Source organism: Clarias gariepinus, chromosome 21, assembly GCF_024256425.1.
Source record: "Clarias gariepinus isolate MV-2021 ecotype Netherlands chromosome 21, CGAR_prim_01v2, whole genome shotgun sequence".
Taxonomy (NCBI): Eukaryota; Metazoa; Chordata; class Actinopteri; order Siluriformes; family Clariidae; genus Clarias; species Clarias gariepinus.
The window spans coordinates 21,552,401-21,572,559 of NC_071120.1; the positions used below are offsets into that span (position 1 = coordinate 21,552,401).

At 36.1% G+C, this 20,159-nt stretch overlaps 1 protein-coding gene across 5 annotated transcripts in view; it reads left to right on the forward strand.

The window, feature by feature from the left end:
- arid3c (AT rich interactive domain 3C (BRIGHT-like)) overlaps nt 1–19,894 on the forward strand; it is a 64,367-nt gene extending 44,473 nt beyond the window's left edge. For 2 of the 5 annotated variants that reach the window (XM_053481136.1, XM_053481139.1), the window contains 5 exons: nt 10,492–10,675; nt 11,349–11,593; nt 13,109–13,423; nt 14,965–15,054; nt 16,386–19,894. In XM_053481136.1, the coding sequence (XP_053337111.1) occupies nt 10,492–10,675; nt 11,349–11,593; nt 13,109–13,423; nt 14,965–15,054; nt 16,386–16,567 (1,016 nt within the window). In that variant the 3' untranslated portion in view covers nt 16,568–19,894. The remainder of the gene's footprint in view (nt 1–10,491; nt 10,676–11,348; nt 11,594–13,108; nt 13,424–14,964; nt 15,055–16,385) is intronic. The other 3 variants (XM_053481138.1, XM_053481140.1, XM_053481137.1) reach the window with 2 other exon arrangements.
- Nucleotides 19,895–20,159: the final 265 nt, after the last annotated feature.

Genomic DNA, 20,159 nt, shown 5'->3' on the forward strand with positions numbered 1-20,159 from the left:
ATCATGTAAAAAAAAATTTTTTTAAGAAATATATATTGAATAAACTTTAATAGATATGACTTTCAAAGGCATGCACTAAGAATCAAGTATGCACAAAACAAAATGGCATCAACTGTTTTTTTTTATACTAAAATGCTGCACTAATTTGCTGCTAGTCTTAGCAACGTTCACGGTCAGCAAAGCTAAATTCAGCTATATGTGACAGAACATGATAAGATGCCATTTTCTAATTTATAACCACAGCCAGTGTTAGTTACACTGCAGCTTGACTAAGTAAGTATTTCTAAATATATTTACGATATGCAGTGTGTGTGTGTGTGTGTGTGCTAGGTAATTTTTGGACCTGCACTGCTTAGACCATAAACATTATTCAATTTATTTATTGTATTTTATCTAAACAGAAACGTTGAACAAGGAATGTTTTGAAAATAACAGTTTTGAATGTAACTTTGAATCCGCCTTAATTTCTTTTCCCAGCATTATCCAGGACTATTTTCTCTAACTCACAAGTTTACATCAAGTCAAGTTATATTGATTTGGTTTCAGCTTAGCTTAACTTGCCCTAGACATCCGACAACCATCTTAAGAACATCCTAGTATAAATATTAACTAGAAGCTGTGTTTAGCCTCTTATTTTAAGCCCTATATCAGGCATTTTCGATAATCACTGATCTACTGAGCACGGTTATCACGGATAAGTGAATGGTGTTTGGTGTTGTCACAACTGTTATCTAGCCCCCTCTGGCTAAGGTTATTAATAGCTTTCCACACACACAGGGACCAGATGCAGGTCCTGTTACATTCTTATTCCAGCCAGGAAGTAAACTTTAGGCTACAGCACCTCCATTTATGACCCAAGTAATCCCGAATGAGTAAAAACAACAGCAATGCACGCAAATGGCAAGCAGACTGAAGGCCAGAAATGCAAAAAATACAGACACACCCTGCCCACCCCCGCAAAGCAACAAATGGCTTAAGTGGCTTCATCAAAGATCAGTTTTAGGATAAATGTAGAACCCTTAAAGATTTTGAAATAGCCAATTAGAATGCAGTCTCCCAGTCTTTGAACAATAGAGTCATTAGGAATCTACAGAACACAAAACTGAGGATTAACCCTTATATATCAGGATTAATTTGTTTATATCTGGAAAGTCAAGAAGATTATAAAAATTAAAAGAATATTTTGGAAAATGGACCTACACTCTAAATCTGATGTCCTTGTAATGATATATTGTTTCCTTACTAAGTCATCAGTAGGTATTTCATAATACACTTCTCTTTGAAAAAATATTCTCGAACATAGAAGGTCTGGATATATAATTAAAAAGACATCGGTGCAAAAGTGCTGAAAATTAATAGAAATGTTTTGCATGGACAGAATAAAAAGGCACTTTCTCTTCGTGTTTTCTGTTTGTATTTTTTGCTTGCCTTTTCGGTTGCAGATTATCAATAATTAGCATTAACCAAATTAGCAGCGAGATCAAAGAGAGTTCAAGAGCAATTTGCATCATTTTCCAATGACATTTCCCACATGGCGTTTTCCGAACATTAGTAAATGTGCTTATTTTAGTATTTTTCCAGTTTTTTTTTTTTTTTGCTTTTTTTTTAAAGCATTGGTATTTTAATATTTTGATCTCTTGCCACAGAATTAGTCAGTTTACCAAGCTTATTATTTATGTAGAATTCAACTCTTCGAGCAGGTAAGCTTGTCAACTTGTGTATCTAAAGAGGTGTGTTGTGTTTTTTGGAAGACACGACAATCTGATCTCATGATGCCGTCGTATTATGCAGGCTTCTTTTTAATCACCTTCAGGACGTTTTTATTCTTGGGAAACTTGTATCTCATCATCTTATTCATTCAGTGCAGCATAACACACCAGTGAAGTGTGTAATCCAGGTATCATAGGCATTTAAGATGTGTTTATGATTTATACGTAATATACAGTATAAGATTTGAAGCAGGGTTTTTCAGTGGAGGAGTGCTGTTCTGATTGGTTAAGTTGTTTGTTATACAGAGTTTTTAATATTAATATAATGGATGTTAGATTATAAGGCTGCACAATTTGAATGCTTTTTTTTATACATATTGTGATTACAATTTTAAACTTGGAATGTAAATATTTAGTTATCTTGGCTAACAGCAAATAATGGCACAAATTATCTCATTAAGAGTGTGTATTTATTTAGCACCTCGAAAGTATTTAAACAAATAAATAGTTGAATTATTGACAAATAGTACATTAATTCATAATGGAAATACCAAAATTTCTGACTATAAGTATAATACCTGTAATAAATTTTTTAAAATAATGATTTAATAATTTGTGACGTTCATAAACAAGCTTTCTTTATAAAGCACATTTAAAAAATATTGCTTTGACTAACCATGCACATATGCCAGCATGTACAAGTAGATAACAAAACAAGATTTGAAAAGTGCATCTGTATTACATTAATTATAATCATTATGATTATTATGATGATGATGATTATTATTATTGCATCATGTTATGTTATGATATGATTATTGTCCCAGAGCCAAGTCGCCCATGCTATTCAAGTAACACAAAGATGAAACTCCTTTGAACAGACATTTGATTTAACCCCTGCTTGTGCTATGTTGCGTGTGTTAGCAGAGCTGATTGTGTCCCCTGATAAGCAGTCTACAATGCAGTAGATAAAGATAAGTTGGATTAAGATTAGATTGGAGATTAGATTGCAGTAGGACGAGACAAACTGGTCTGTTCAAATGAGTTATTTCTTAAATGACAGTTAAAGAAGAGATACAGCAAGCACGATCTTTACTCCAGATATGGCTTAAACAAAAGGTGCACTGTAATGAATTTTCATTTTGATTGTGCAGAATGACAGAACACGGTTATAAAAGTAAAAACGCCCTTTATCTGCTGTTACACTTAATCCCAGTGTTTCACTAGTGCTTGGATACCATCAAATTAGAAAGTTTTTTTTAGTACACCAGAGCCATGATAAGACTTCTTACTTTACACTTGCAAAAACACTGACCTCTCAGGAACTACTTTAATGGCCCAAACATGTGGGAATGTACAGGGGATGTGGCAATAACTTCCAGCAAGATGTTGGTGTATACACTTCCCACAAATCAGATACACCCCACTCGCTGAATGTTCGCGAGAACAACTGCAGTGGGTTCCGAGCCAGAATTGTCATTCACAAGAAGGGTGTTTTTTAAACTGTTTGCATCATTCAAATACCTTACTGCGGTTAAGAGTCTCATCAACGTACTGTGCTTGATGTCTTCTGTAAATGTCAATCAGTTTTACACCCTCATTTACGAGAAATTCAACGGCGCACATAATGTGTACTACTAATCAAGAAAATTATACAGTATTTAAATCTAAGAATAGGTCACACTAAATAAGTATGTTTCTGATGCAGATTTAAAGGTTGCTAGGTGGAACCTCTTTTAAACTCTGTTAATATTGTATGGCATAAAGGGAAAAAAAATTTATTCATATATTTCAAGTCTCAAGACAATGGTTCAGTCTAACCTAAAGGTTTTTTTTATTGTCACTCTCAGACGGCTTTGTTTTTCAGTGTAGATTTCACACAGAATCCTTTTGAAGAATTCAAACTATTGGCCATTGAAAGAACCTCTTCATTCAGATTTTTTTTTTTTTTTATGAGTTTGGAATGACAGAACTATGAAACCGCCAGGGTGCATATGAAAATGCAAACCTTTGAAAAAAATGTTAAATCTCCCCAGCTTCAGGTTGTCGGGTTCGCATTAAAAATCAATGCCATTCCGAGGCTCCCCTGCTGTGTTAGGCTTGAAAGTGAACTTACTCTATCGGCCCCTATAGGCCTGGCCCGGGCTCAAAGGTCACTCGCCTTCCTAGTGTCTCTTAGCCCCTGCCATCATCAATCATAACCTGCCACACACGATTCGTTTGTCACGCGGCCTCGTGTGGATTGAGATGGCCGTATCTGTTTTCAAATCAAAATGGCAGGCGGCCTAACACAAACAGATCTGTGTTTAAGCGATGATTGTTAGGAGGCACACACGTTCACTTATCCTCCAGACAGAAACTGGGGCAAACGTTTTAGCATTAACGGAAGAGCCTACACTAAAACATCTTTATCAGTGATCTCAAACATAAAAAAGAGCAAGAGTTTACTTTCTCACTCACCCTTTCCCAGCTACTGTTTATTTATTATCGTGTTAGTGAGAAATCCAAGTCAGAGAATGCAAGTGAAGGAGATTTAGCTTAGCTTAGCTAGCTAGTTTTGTTTGGGTGTAATGTTGTTAATGGTGGTTTTAGTAACAAAAGGTAAGCTTTGGAAGCTGATCTGTTTGAGCAGATGAGAAGTTGACACAGCTGGACAGACTGAAATACTAAAGCACTACTGCATCAACCTTTTTAAACAAAGAAAGAGCAAAGAAGAAGCTAATGCTACTGGCACAAATATTAGCAAGTAGCAGAATGTCCATTGTAGAATAGCATTACATTGGAAGATGGTGACCACAATGAAAATGAACTAAATTCTCACAAAATAAACAAAATTACTCTCATAATTTAATTATAAAATAAAGCTTTTGAACAATTAAGTATAAATATTGACATGTAAGCAATACTTCAAACGTTCCAGGCTACATCACAATAATATAAAAAAAAAACAGGCATGATGTAATGTTTCATTTCATGCAACAACATGGTTAGTCATCTACTTTAACATCTACGTCTTACTTACAGTACACTCTACCTCGATTACGCAACATTATGGAGAACCGTGGACACGTAAGGTGTTTGAACTGTACACGTAAATCCTCGCATTGTTCCCTTTCTTGAAAGAATTTTAAGCCTTTAACCCTGAAGAATGCCCGTGTCAGTCATGACACCAACTTGGTCAGATAAACCCTTTTACAGCTTCTGATATCTAAGCAATAGGAACAATGCGGGTGCTACGGCCCATTGTATGCCGCTAAATACCCGGAGTGATTCATGATTTCTACCTAGCACTACCGATAAATTGTCCAGAGTCAGGGCCGCTCCAGCGGTTTATGTTGAGTCAATGGATTACACCTTTTGCATTACCTGAATGCCAACACAGGGGAATAAGAAGCTAGCTGAATGCTGAGAGGGTGATTCGGCACAGAAACATTCAGGAAAGTCCATGGTGTTCCCATGTTCGTCAAAATCAACCCTCGTTTCCTTCCTTCCTGAGAGTCTGATGTTCAGGCTGTTGTGTTTTTAAAATATATAGCTGAATTGCTTAAGTGGAAATGCTATCCTGCTGGGAATGTAAATAAAAGATCCAACGTTTTTGGGCAAAATGCAGTGGCGCCACACTAGATAAGAAGAATAAGAAGTTTCACATCCTTTCTGTATTTTTACTTTACTTATATCAGGGGGTCTGTGTGCATGGAATTTGAATGTTCTCCCTAGGCTTGCTGGGTTTCCTCCGGGTACTCTGGTTTCCTCCCACAGTCCAAAAACATGCAGATTAGGATTACTCTAACTGGTCAGGGGTAGCTTAGTGGCTATGGCAGTGGCCATAGGTTCAAATCAAAAGATCCCAGGTTCAAATCCCATGACCACCAGGTTGTCCCTGTTGGGCCCTTGAGCAAGGCGCTTAACCCTCAACTGCTCAGATGTATATGAGATAAAAATGTAAGTAGCTCTGGGTAAGGGTGTCTGCCAAATGCCTAAATGTAAATGGTGTTCCTGTAGTGTTTGTGTGTGCTCTTTAATGGATTGGCACCCTGTCCAGGGTGTACCCTGTCTCATACCCTAAGTTTCTAGCCAGTGACCCTGTACTCAGGATAAAGCAGTATAGACTGTGAGAGTGTTCTCGTTTAAAAATCTGTCTGAATTCATGGCTAAAACATTGCACATTTAGAAGTACTCAAGATATTTAGAAAAAACTATAAAATTTAGGCTTTAAGACCAATGGACGAGTGTGTGACATCACACTGGCCTAAAAGTGGCATTGCACGTGTGGGAAAAGGTCATTTTAAGAAAACAGACAGAAAATAAAATGTCAGTAGAAACAGAATCCCAGGAAACAATGAATCTTTCAGGATGAATCATTACATCATCTGAGGAAATCTCTATACATGGACTTTTGTATAGCTTTATAGCTAAAAAGTCACAAAGTCCAAATTCCTCAGGAAACATTTACAAGTACATTTTGTTTTAGGAAATACCCCTTTTTTCAAAAGTATATTATCCATTATAGAAAGGTTTGAAAATGCCTGTTATTGAGTTTCTACTTACTCACCCTCTCATTCATTCCCTATACAGCTTATCCTGTACAGGGTCACGGGAGGTCTCGAGCCTATTCCTGGGGACTTGGGGCACTAGGTGGGGGTATACGCTGGATGGAGGGCATTGCAGGGCACAAGCATGCATACACTCATTTAAACATGCACTACAGGCAATTTGGAAATGCCAATTAGCCTAGTCTGCATGTCTTTGGACTGTGGGAAGATTAAGCTACCTGCACAACACAGACCTGGGGTGAGGGTCAAACCCTTTAAACCAAGGAGGTTCAAGGCCACAGTGCTAGAAAACCTACATGGAAGTAGGACGAAAGTGTGATTATTTACTATTTATATCAAGAAAATTAAAAATGGAAGCTTACGTTCTGTGCCCTCGCACCTCCAGGGTGGGGGATCGAATCTTGCTTCAGGTCTGTGATAGTTTGCATGATCTTCCTACATTTGGCAAAAGACATGCAGTGTAGGCTGATTGGAAATTATTTCCCATAATGTCGAATTGGGTTTGTAAGTATCTGCACTCGTGCCCTGGGATGAGTTGGCACCCTGTTTAGGGTGTCCCCTGCCTTGAGCCCTGCGCTCAATAGGATCGGCTCCGGGCCCGTGTGACCCTACACCGTCAAAACCGTCCTAAAAAATTGATGGGTGGATGGATTAAGTTGTGACCATGATCATAATCTTAATCTGTATATTTTCATAATCTAATCAGTCCTGAAAGCTCAAGTGATGAAAAAACCTCTGACATCTAGACTGGAAGGGTGGATTAACGTGTGAAAACCTTTTAAACTTTCAGGCATGTAAAATGATTGACACATTGATCACATAATCATAATTCTTATTGCATTCTTCCGTTTCACACGAATTAATGGATGACTGCTATGCATGTTCATTGTTTTTTGGCTGTAAAAAAAAATCCACCACATTATCTGACCTTCTTTCAAATTGAATTTGTCTGTAATACAACACCCACACCAGCTTATAACCTTGTCTGGCAGGACAAAGGACAGTGTGTATCCAACATAAATGAATGTTGTTTCAGTGTGGCATACATGTAACGACTTTTGCCTAGCTATCAAATGTGCAAAAAAAAAAGGCATGTGATTTCGTTTTTATTTAAGAGCTCCTGTTCAGGATGCAGACCAACCTGTTTTTCTTTTATTCACATGGGACTTGTTCGGTTCATGAGCTCCTCTGGTTTCCTCAATTTCCTGTTGTATACACGTGAATCAAGGTGCTTTCTCACGCTGTGTTTTTCGGGATCGAGTGGCAGCGTGGAAGCATCCCCCACCTTTCCATTACCTCACTGAAGTGTTAGAAGAAAATGCATTACAGATAAAGAAAGCTGACCGGCTCCCACCACTATAGCTAAAACCCTTCACCGCGTCGTCAATTCCACATTATTTCTCTGAGAGCAATTAACACGGGGGTTGGTGGGGGAAGGCGTTGAGGACATGTTTTTTCTTTTTTTTTTCATGTAATCATTCATTGTCATTATGATGCATAGCCACATCAGGTTGCTTGGCCTGACAAAAGCTCATTGCGGCTTTTATTCGCTGTATCTCTTTCAGGGAATCAGAGAGGCCGCATGCATCACCCCGGCGATCGAGTGCCCATAAATCTCGCCGTAAAGGGCCTTGTCTGGGTTTAGATTTAGCCTGATGCTGGCTTTTGTCAAGCCCATTTTTTATTTATCGCCCTATACTCGTTTACATTAGTCTTTTGTATTTGTGGATAAATAATTGTTTTAACGATTATCTTTTGGGTGCTGTGTATTATGAAGGAGTTTTAATGGACTAGACGAAAAGAAGAGAGTACGTTTTTTTCCCTCTTAACTGTAAACTCTCTCTTTAATTAGAGCCTGGTGTTAATCCTAAGGAGAGACATGACTACATTAAAGCTTAGGAAATACTCCTGTATAATTAAAGCACTGTATATGATATAAATACAGTAGCAATGTCTTTAATAAGTTTTAGTGAAGTACTATGCACTAACAGAGCTAATATCTCTAAACCTACTATAACATTCACCTCTGTTTAAATTTTGCATCGAGGAGAAAAAAAAAGAAAAATACACGAAGTTGGCTAACTTTTTTCATTAATGGCACGTGATATATGGACAGTTCAGGGTGAAGTGAAAAGTTCGAAATAGCAATTGATTGTTTTAGATGGCGCTACTACTTTAAATGTAATTCCATCATTGTTCCGCGCACAAGCAGAGATAAATCATTTACTTAAATAGTGTCTCTTAGTTCACATGCCAGAGAGGCAAAATGAAGCCGTAATTATAAGGCTTAATTGATGTGTTTTTACCGCCGTAGACCATCCTTCTACTCTCCACTGTCTTTTCATAGCCAAAGCTGCGCTTGCTGTTGTTTGCACTATATTTCTCAGAGTATTGATTGCTATTATGGTAAATCCGATGGGCACAATGGAACTCTATCAGCAAAATACAGGTTAATTATCTGGAGGTCAGCCGCTTTCCAATTCACACAAAGGACTGCTCTTCGGCGCTGTTTTATGACCTGGCATTAAATAGTGAGCACAAATTATCACTGGGGATTTTTGTATTCGGGAAATCGGGAGGTGAAATGCAAAGCTGTTTCAGACAGGCGAGATTTATAAAGAGTTTTCTTTTTTTTCCACACTTGTTTTCTTGATTAAAACAACATTATTCCTTTTCTAGCAGAGAGTAGAATAAGAGTTTGTTCTCTAGCTCGATGATGTGTTTGACTTGGATTGATGAAAAGGGCATTGTAATATACAGTTAATTATTGTTACACTGCACGGCATATCACGAAGTATTACTGTCTGTCACTTTGTCAAGTCTGGTTATGATGAAAAATTACTTTTATACAAATTTACCATATCACTTGCTTCATTATGATTGGTTGGAAGGTGTTGTTTAAATTATAATAGCTTTATTTACAACAATATGGTCTTTTGTATGTAGTGATGGCCAAAAGTATTGAGACAAAAGTGATATTCAATGTTTTATTGACATTGACAATTTTTTAAAATAATGACAGTAAAGATAATAAGAATAATTTGATATTTTATTAAATACAGAAATTAATATTTAGTATGAAGTCATTTATTCTTAAAAACCTGTTGGATCCGGCTGGGCGTCGAGTCAAAAAGATGTCTGCGTTACTCAATCCATGCCTGCTTGATCGCTTCCTCAAGATCTTATACAGAAATCCGTCATAGAAGTTCACTATACACTTAAGAATTCCATAGTTTTAGTATTTATTCGTGCAGAGATGGACACCCCGGCTTCAGAAAGTAAAAATTCTGACATATATTTGTTTCCATCCATTAACTAAACTGTTTTGTGCACATTTAGAACTACAAAACATGACATTATAACACATATAATAACATATAATACATACGCTGCTTTAATACTTTTGGCCACCACTGTAGTATTGTTTCTTTCGTAGCAACATTACCAGTGATAGTAATGATGATTATGATATGATTGGTATAGCAGATAGTCTACATTTATTTATTATAAATGTGAAGTTTTCTACAAGGAGATATTTAGACTCTTTAGTGTCACACTTTGGATCTAAGTGGTAAGCTGTAACTACGTTTTTGGATATAGGAAAGACTTGAGGATGGATGAATTTGTGTTTTTTCTGTAACATTGATTTTTTTTGTCTAATTAAGAGAAATTTTGTTTGGAGCTGTTGTGAAATAAGTGATAACAGTAAATATTTTTTTAATCATAATTTCAATATAAATGCATATAATAAAGTTTTTATAATTTAGTTTTTTATGTTGATAAATTGCTGTAGTATAAGAAAGATTTCACGAAAATACTTTCCTTATAATTAACTTTGGCATGGAAGTAACTCACTTTAGAACATCCAAAAATGTTTTATTCCTTACTCAGAACATAATATGCATTAAGTGATAAATAATAATAGACTTTTTTTTTTTTTTTTTTACTTGTACATGTAATAGATTTTAAAAAGCTTTGTCAACTCCTGAACATTTTTTTGGATCAGAAATACATCGGCAATACATTTCCACCACACAAGTGGAGACTTTTGATTGAGCGGTTTAAAAGTGATTTTTTTTTTTTCAAGTAGGGGAACGAGGCTGTCGGACATTTTACTTATGCCAGACTGATTGGCCTCGTAAGCGGCAGAGAGACCCATCGATAAGCCGGAGTTAATGGCATTGATTGTGGATATTGTGTGTCTGTGTGTGTGTGTCCCACTCCTGTAGGGACTCCAGTGAATCGGATTCCTATCATGGCCAAGCAGGTGTTGGATCTCTACACTCTCTACAAGCTTGTCACCGAAAAAGGTGGCTTAGTGGAAGTCATCAATAAGAAAATATGGCGTGAGATTACCAGAGGTCTGAACCTCCCTACCTCGATTACCAGTGCAGCTTTCACTCTCCGGACCCAGTGAGTGTGATAACCTCCTACATCTTCAATCCACTGATGACCACAAGAGTCTGATTCAATTGTTTCTTTTAAAATACTGAGAAGTATAGATTAGACCTGATTAGAGTGAATAAAAGAGACCAAACAAGTAATACTCATTAATCAGTGTACAAAGCATTTATGCTCTTAATAATAGCATATGATAAAGTAATTTCTTTGGGAATTGATTGTGCGTAAATATAAATAAAATGTTTACTGGCCAATAAATTCAACACTAACTTGTTAGTTGTGTATTAAAAATTACTGTAATTATTTTACCCATTAACATTTAGATATAATATTAAATTGATATGTTAATAAACTAGCAGGTTAAGTGATGTGTTTATGGATGACTTAATATTGAATTCTTTTAATTGCCTGTTGTATTTTATAAAGACAATTCTTATATAGTGAATTGTGACTTAAAGCTTGTTCACACTCTGAAAAAGCATTACATCAGTGTCACATTTCCAAATTTCCTTACAGTCTAATGTAAACAAATGCAGTGAGTATTTGAGGAACTCAACTGTCATGAGTTGCACCCAGTCGTGAGCTCATCTCACGGGAAAACCAAAGCTGTCCTTTTAAGTGATTTCAGATTCACATCACTAAGATTTCCAAACCTTTTACTACTGCATCTTCCTGTTCTGTTTAGGTATATGAAGTACCTCTATCCATATGAATGTGAAAAGCGGGGGTTGAGCTCACCGGGAGAGCTGCAGGCAGCCATCGACAGCAACCGGCGCGAAGGCCGCAGACAGAGTTACGGCTCGGCCCTTTTCAACTACTCGCCTGTGGGCACCCCCACCCTTCTGCCCTCACCCAAACTCCCTATCTCCCACATCAGCATAGGAACACACAACGGGGGCCAAATCGCCCACACGCCCGTCATCAAGAAAGGTGAGAAGGGTTGCCTTTGTACTAAACAAATATTTTATATGGTTGTTTGTAGAGAGAAGGAAAAAAAAAAACATTGAAATTAGGATTTACATAGCCGGTGCAGTCGAGACCAAGGAGTATATAAACTAAATAAAATAAAAAAAAAACAACGAAGCAGTATTACAAATGGGTACATTCTACACAAATCTAATGAACATTGTATGGCTTTTTATTATTTTAGTAGCGCTATTGAACATGCCAAACATTCAAAAACTACTATTTATACAAAAAAAGAAAAAATTTATATATATATATATATATATATATATATATATATATATATATATATATATATATATGCCCCATATATATATCCCATGCATGCTTTCTGCAAACGAAAATGGTATAAACAGCTTCTGCAAAATAAATTGATTACATTTATTAAGTTTAATTTAATAAATTGATTGATTACATATATAACATTTAAATTATTAAAGATTATTTAATGCCAGCATCAGAAATGGTGTCAAATGGTGTCCCAAGAGTATTTAATTAGTATTGATTTTGAGTTTATAATGATATTTATAATAAAATTTATTTTATTATTATTTATATATATATATATATATATATATATATATATATATATACAGTAGTTGCAATTGAATTCTGTCAGAAATTCAAGGAAAAAAAAGTTTCTTTACAAAAGAAGTGTCCTCCTTGTGCTCGAGCTTGTTGTGCCTTGTTGTCGCCTGGGTGGTCATCAGTACAGACAGGAAACAGCTTGCAGAACTTCCTCTTGCCCAAGCTGCCAGTTTCCGCATTGCACCAGTGGGAACGTTTGAAAGCAGAGACGTGATTCAGTAACGTGTCCATATGGAAAAAGAGACAAACACACAGATTCCTCAAAGGATCAAAGGCTTTTTTAAGCTCTGTCAGTATTTATAGGCTTGTCATCACAGGGGTTAAAATAGAACAGAGCATGATTTTTGTGTTTGACTCCTATGACCACATGATGCTTCTTTATAGAGAGTGAGCCATTTTGTAATTGCATGCTACAATGTGTTATCCAAAGTGTTATATATATATATATATATAAAAACATTATAAAATCAACCATCTGTATACATAAGACTAAATTTAATGGGTTTGCATCTTTAAACACTTTAGTCTACATCATTAAAAAAATTTTAATGTTTATTTATTTGGTATTTTAACAAAAAGCATGATTATTTAACATTTATTTCTTTTTACTTGCCTTTATGAATCTAATACCCCTTATGCTTCCCCAATATTTCATCAAAGATTGCACTCTTAGATTTTTTTTTTATTCATTCTCTAGCCTTTTTTATAATAATTTAATAATAATATAATCATTAAAAAAATATTTTTATACTATTTATATAACTATGAAGTATTGTTTTTTGGCATCGAGTATCTATATGTCTTTCAGAACTCTTTAAACCCTGACCCAAAGGCTCAAACCCTTAAAAGTCTTCAGTGGATCTGAGTATTTACTTTCACTCTGTTTCACAGAAGACTCCATACTCTCCAGTTGCCTGACTAACCGAGTAGGCATCCCCATGGCACTTGGCGGGCACCATGCCACAGCTGCTGCCGCACAGGCCGCACAAGCTGCCCATGCCGCCCAGGCTGCAGCCGTCGTCCAGGCGGCCGCCTTGGAGCAGTTAAGAGAGAAGTTAGAGGCTGGAGAACCCCCAGAAAAGAAGGTGATGCTGATGGCTGAGGAGCAACAGAGGATCATGCAGCACGCGCTTCAACATAACCTCTTCGCCATGGCCAGCCAGCTGCCGATGAATATCAAGCTCAACAACATGGGTATGTGTGCATGTAAGGAACGGCTCTTTCATTATAAAAGCAAATTCATATCGATAATGATTGCTTATTTATGCCATATCTACTTAAGGATGATAATAAAGACATATGAAAATGTGAAGTAGATTCTTTTACCATTGCCGGAAATTTTAATGCATCACCAAGAAAATCGATAATACAGAGAAAAAAGAAAAGACCTGTATAAGATAAGTCTGTATAATTTCATTTTTACTGCTACTGTACGAATTAATACAATTCATGTCATCATTATGAAACGAAAATAAATACAGTAATCTGTCTCATAACCATAATTACAGAGTAGATATTCTCATAATAACAGGTTAAAAAGCATAGTCGTCTTAGTTTCTGGCCTTTTAACCACTTGCAAAGTTGCTGACACGGCCCTGACTACAATGCAGTTCGACATCCTTATGACGTAGCTAGAGATGGGAACTCTTATTTTATATATATATGTATTTATTCATATTTTTTAAAATGTAGACCTATAAATGACCAGTAAAGGAGGAAAATGTCTTAATATACATTTTAAATGTAAATTGTAAGTCATGTGCTGTATATGGAATGAGTCATTAACTGAACGGAACTTTTATTCCTGACAAAAGATATGTATATACAGTAATTTTAGAGTAATAATATCCACGTGACACTTTTCTCTGCTGGTGCATGAAAAACTAGCCAACTGCGAAGTGGTATAGAATTACAACGCATAATACAATTAATTCAACATATATTTTTGATGTTACACAAATACTAGAGGTTGAACAACAGAAAAGCTGATGTCTAGCTACACAGGAGATGAGAATGATTTGACTCCACCTCGAGGCATACATTTCATAATGACAGAGTCTGAAAAGATTGCGGCATCTCTTTCTTATGAGTAATACGTTATTCCTGCACGAATGTTTGCTTTTGTATCATTATGACAGACTATGTTTTATATACCATATGATGGGGGGCGGGGGATGTAATTCTATACCACAGTGAAGAGTTTGATGTAATGCAGTCGAACACTCTGCAATTTAAAGATTATTGTTAAATGTTATTTGCTTAAACCATGTCTGAAAATACATTTAAGAGCCCCTCCTTAATGATACACGAGAGAGAGAAATGATAGACATTAAAACGTACTTTATTGTAGCTGTAGCGTCCGGGAAAAATGACGGAAACGAATAATTTCGCTCCGGTCAGGGTTGCAATCAGAAAACCTAATGGATGTTTGAATGTCGTTAATGAATAGGCAAAGTAAGATCGAGTTCAAAAGGGACTGTGTTTTAGAATACAGACCCTCAGTGTAGTACCGTTTCCTGAGACAACTGAAAAGTTCAAATGGATGTGACATGCTTTTGAGTAATTTTTTTTTCTTTCCCTCCCCCCTCCTTCTCTCTGAACTCTTTTAATAAACTGCTCCTTATCCTGTCACTCATGAGTTATCGCCAATAGTTGGCGGCGCGCTCCTCTTGCTTCTTGTGTTCCTTTTATAAATGCTCATATTGAGTTTTTCTCACCCTTGCTCTCTCTGGCTCCTCTCTTGACAGATGACAGACAAGAGACTGCATTGAACCTGTCTACCAACGGCATTAGCAGCATCAACATGTCAATAGAAATAAATGGAGTTGTCTACACAGGTAAATAGAGCGGCCGTTTGCTGATGTAATTGCGGGCAGGAAATTCAATAAGTTATAGCAGCACCCCCGTGCGTTTAGTCCTCCACACAATTTGATGTCTTTGCTATAAAATCTATCGTAATGAAGTGGCAAGTCCAATAGAGTTAAAAAAGTTAAATATCTGGAAATTGGCATCCAGCTGCTGCCAGGTCGATGGGGCTTATTGTCTTTCGTGCCTGAAAGGAAGAAGCCCCTGCTTAAGGTGGATACAGTGCTTGTGCCTGGCAAACAAGTGACTGTAATTACCTGGAGATGGCCCATTGGAGTGCACTCTATAAGTGCGGGGAAACTTTTGCCAGAAAGGACATCGAGTTAAAAGTGGGCTCTTTTCAATTGAACCAAAAGACCACGGCTAAATGTCCTGTCTTTGTGAATCAATTACTGTTTCTGATCGAACATCATGCTGGCCAACCCATTGTGGAAATAATGGATGTCAAAAACGTAGCGATAGAAGTCAACCTAGGCTAGTCCAGGATATTTCTCGATGTGAATATTTTGTCTGACTTTCGAAAGATAACCTTTTTTTTTTTTTTTTTTTATTGGTCGAATAATTTAAAAAGGGATGTAAAGTGAAGTCTTGGATGATCAAGAATTGTCTTGAACCACCCCTCATTTCTTCATATTAAATGGAATGAAAGAAATGGTCAAAAAAGTTTGCAAAGTGTCTGAAGGTGCAGTTAACAAATATGTGAAATCTTCAGCAGCAGCCTCATTTCCCCGCTCGTCCGTTCCAACCACTAAAAATGAGAGAAAAACTTAAGAGGTGCTTTAGGAAGACTTTAGGAGAACTATTCCTTAGCGAAATTACATTTAAGTGTTTAGTAATATATGTGTAACATAAATTAAAGTCAAGTCTATTAAATAAAACTTGATTAATAAGATTTGATATGTATACAAGTATTGAGGGAGTTATATTCAGTCAACATTACTTACATGTATTCAAACAAAAAAAAAACACGACTTTGCATTTATTTAACTTCTTTGTATCTACCACTTTACTTAAAATTAATTGAAAGTAAGAACTAAATTATTTTTTTTCTTATTGACATAATATTTATTAATTTTAGCTTACATGACATACTGTACATGTGACTTTATTTGATCAAATAAAATTCTTACAATTAAAACATTTTTAGTCATCAAGTTAAAATTTGACCACAATTTAGAAAGTTTTTGTGGGGTCAAATAAATGCTGGAAAATGTACCAAACTTTGACATGTATAAAATGAAAATCTGTATCCGAAATTTTAAAAAGAAAGTCGCTTGATAACGTTTTATCCCACTGCCTCCAGGGATCCTGTTTGCTCGTAAGCCGGCCATCTCTGTTATGCCAGCTAGCCAGCGAGGTCCTCTTCATGCCAGCTCTCAGGGAAAGAGCAGCAACAGCCCCGGTCTCATCAATCACAGCAAGCCGTCCTCATCCTCATCCTCCTCTTCCTCCTCCTCCTCGCACGGACCGGCTGCCTCGCCTTAAACCACCATCACCTACCACCCTACCACCCCCTTCCTTTTTCCCAAAAGACGCAAGGCAGGCTGCTAAACTCCCCAGACTCTATGTTCTTTTTGTATCCTCTGATGGTGATTTCCAACTCTTTTCTTTTTTACACATCCTCCCCAGATCCGCGCATCTCCTGAACAGTACTTCTTTTGCGAAAACCATGACGTGTCATCCTGGCAGCATTCACGAAGCATGTTCGGTATACATATTTATGGTGTAGGCTTTGAGGACTCGCTTCTGAGTAACATTTCTTTAAAAGGCTCACCAGGAAACAGTGCCAAGAAGAAAAGAACGTGTAAGATAACAGAAAGGACGAGGGACATGTCGTTCCGTGGACAGAACGATTGAACGAAGATTTATCTGCTGGTAAACTGGAAAAATACACCTTGTCCTTTTTTTTTTTTAATCCTTCTTTATCTTTCCATGTGAATCAGACTAGCTTTAATACCAAAATACCAAAGAGCATATGAATAACGTTGCGATATCGTGTGCACACATACTCTCCTGGTGTCATCTCGTTTAGATGATGCCTGTGCAGAAAAAAAATATGCAATGGTAAGAATGATCGAACTAAAGTACAAATGAATATAATCAGTGGTAGACCAAGCACATTCCGCTTAACTGGGCGAATCAAATAGTCAGGGACGATCGACATGTACTTTATTTGTCATATTTGAGCTTTCTTTTTTTGCCGTTAAAAAAAAAAAAGAAATAGATTAGACATGAACAAACATGAAAATTCCCTTGGATGCCACATAATCCACTAATATTGGGACAATCATAAGAGTCAGTTCTATCTAAAACAGATATACGTTGGTATTTAGTGATATTCTGTTACCTCAGTCTTTCACACCTCCTCTGCCTCAGTTTAATTCCAAGGTTTATAAGTGTTCATTCAATTTGATATCGTTATAAAAATGGTCATTCTTGTCAACGTAGGTTTCTCATAGCTGCATTAGTCATCATGTCGTACGTGTCACGGTTGTGTAGTTAGGAATTAATGATGAAAAATGGCTGAGCACTTCAATGCAACTTCCTGATATGAGGAAACCGTATACATTTATGGGGATAAAAAATTTTAAAAAACACCCCAAAACAGTAGTTGATAAGAATATATCTTTTATTGTGAGTCAAGTCTGATTTCTGATTTCTTGTTACCTTTGCTTTTTCTCCATTTTTATTTTTGTCTTTAAGGAGAATTTAAGGATTTGTTGTTGTTGTTGTTATCCTTTTTTTCAGAAGTTTGTAAAGCATATAAGTTCAAATTCTATTTATTATTATAATAATTTTCATTTTTACTGTTTTTTTTTTCCAATCCTGAGTTGCATCGTTGCAGCAGCTCCATGGATCAATTTTTCTTTTTTAAAAAAAAAAAAATATTTTAAAAGCAGCCAGATACCTCACAATTGTACCTGTACATACGTGTAATAGATGATGAATTACAAGGTATACCTCATTTTATTTCATTTCTATTTCTTGTGAAGCCACTTGAAAATCAAAGTTTTTGTTTCAACAAATCACTGGACTTTCTTTTATTTTTTTTTCTTCTTATTTTGTATTATTATAATACCAAAGAAGGGAAGTATATTACTACGCATCTACCTCATTTGTTGAAGACTGTGCCAACAAACATGACCACAATCGCCCGTTTTTAAGTTTAACGTTTAGGGTTCAAGCATCAAACACGACACATATAGAAATATAGGTCTGCGGACGACACGGAGCTTTGAAACGGTGTAATTTGCATTGCCTGTAAAATTTTTGACTGTGGCATTTTGAGGTGTGGGGGAAAAATAAAAGAAATGCCAGAAGGATTTTATTATATTTACATGATCTATTCTGAGCTATTTAATAGTCATGGATTTGTAAGTGATATCAATGATCCGAATCATTGGTGTACCACAAAAAATTTTATTCTGCGCCAAAATGCTGTCTGTGCAGCTTCATAGGAAAAGCTACAACCAATAACAACCAGTTCTTTTTTATAATTTTTTTATCGTTCGTATATGCACAGTGGTTTTTAGCCAATTGTTTAATTCCAGTGTTTACTTGAATTACTAATTTGCATACACAGGATTACATAAACTTAAATCATGACCAGAGGTGTGGTTTCCGATTGCGGATACCCTGATCACAAAATTAAAATTATTCACCGTGTTAAGATGGTCACGGTTAAGCCCTAAATGCTGGGACAACAAAAAAAGACATATATGAACGTCATATGAAATTAAACAACATTGGCCTTGATTATAATCATTATATTTCCAACATACGTTTCATTAGATTTGCAACATTTTTTTTTGCAAATCCAAAAAGCTTGTTTTTCTTCTTAGAAAGACTTTTTGAATTTGAGATCTGCAGCTGCAGAAGTGCTCTATAAATATAAAAAAAAATATTCAAGGCTGAATATTTAAATTACATTAATTGATATTAAATATATGTATAATTTTTTACATCGATTCTCACATCTGAAATTAATTGAATCTACATTTTGCAGTAAAAATAGCTCAGATTATATATTTAAACATGATTAGATAATCAGTTCAGGCCTTGGTTAACAAATGATAGCCGTAAGAATGTAAAAACGTGTCCTGAATTTGGCACAACATCACATGAGATCACAACCATATTTTTAAAAAATCACTGTATAGAAACAAAAACTGAAGGGAATATGTGGAACTCTGAACAGGGCACAGTCGACACACAGCTGTCACAATGTGATGTCGCTCTAACAGACTTTCCCTATCTTTTTTTTTACATTTTTTTTTATTCCTTATCAATGGCACAGTTTAAATCTTTTCACATAGCTGCCACTTCACATCTCATCTCTAACCTGCAGAGATGTCTGTGCAACTCAGTTTCTCAGTATTCGTTGACTGTGAAATGAGAACATGAGTCGGTGTGATTCTTGTAAAAACCAAAGCTTTTTGCTAAAGAAACTGTTCACCATCAGAAAGCTTGTTAACAAAGATGAAATCATTTTGTTGAATGTTTAAAAGAAAAGAAGAAAAAAGAGAAAAAGATTCACTCATGTGCTTACAAAACTATGTTTACTTTGTTAAATATGTACACAATGCTATGACGGTAGATTTTAGATTTTTTTTTTTTTCGCTGTGTATGAAGCTTCAAAACATTTCTTTTATTCCTCTTTTTATTTTGTTTGGATAATCCAGTGCATTATGGGAAAGCTGGATTGTGGTGCTCAGGGGTTAAAAAAAGTACAAAAAAAAACAGGTGAAAGATTTTGTTTGTTTGTTTTGCCATTAACTTGTAGCATAATTAGAAATAAAGTACTACTTTCAACTTTACCAAGCAGTTGGGTGTTATAGTCATTACTTTATATAATTTGGGGGTTTGGGGTATTTTGGTCTGTTTACATGCCATCCGGCACATTGGGCGACGTGTATTCCCCACCCTGGAGATATCCATCATTTCTTTGGCAGTTACTTAACGGGTCAGGTTGCCAGCTTGATCCCAATTGTCATTCACACACACGATAGGCATTTTGGGAACACCAGTTAACCTAACCTGCATGTCTTTGGACTGTGAAAGGAAACTGGAGTATCCA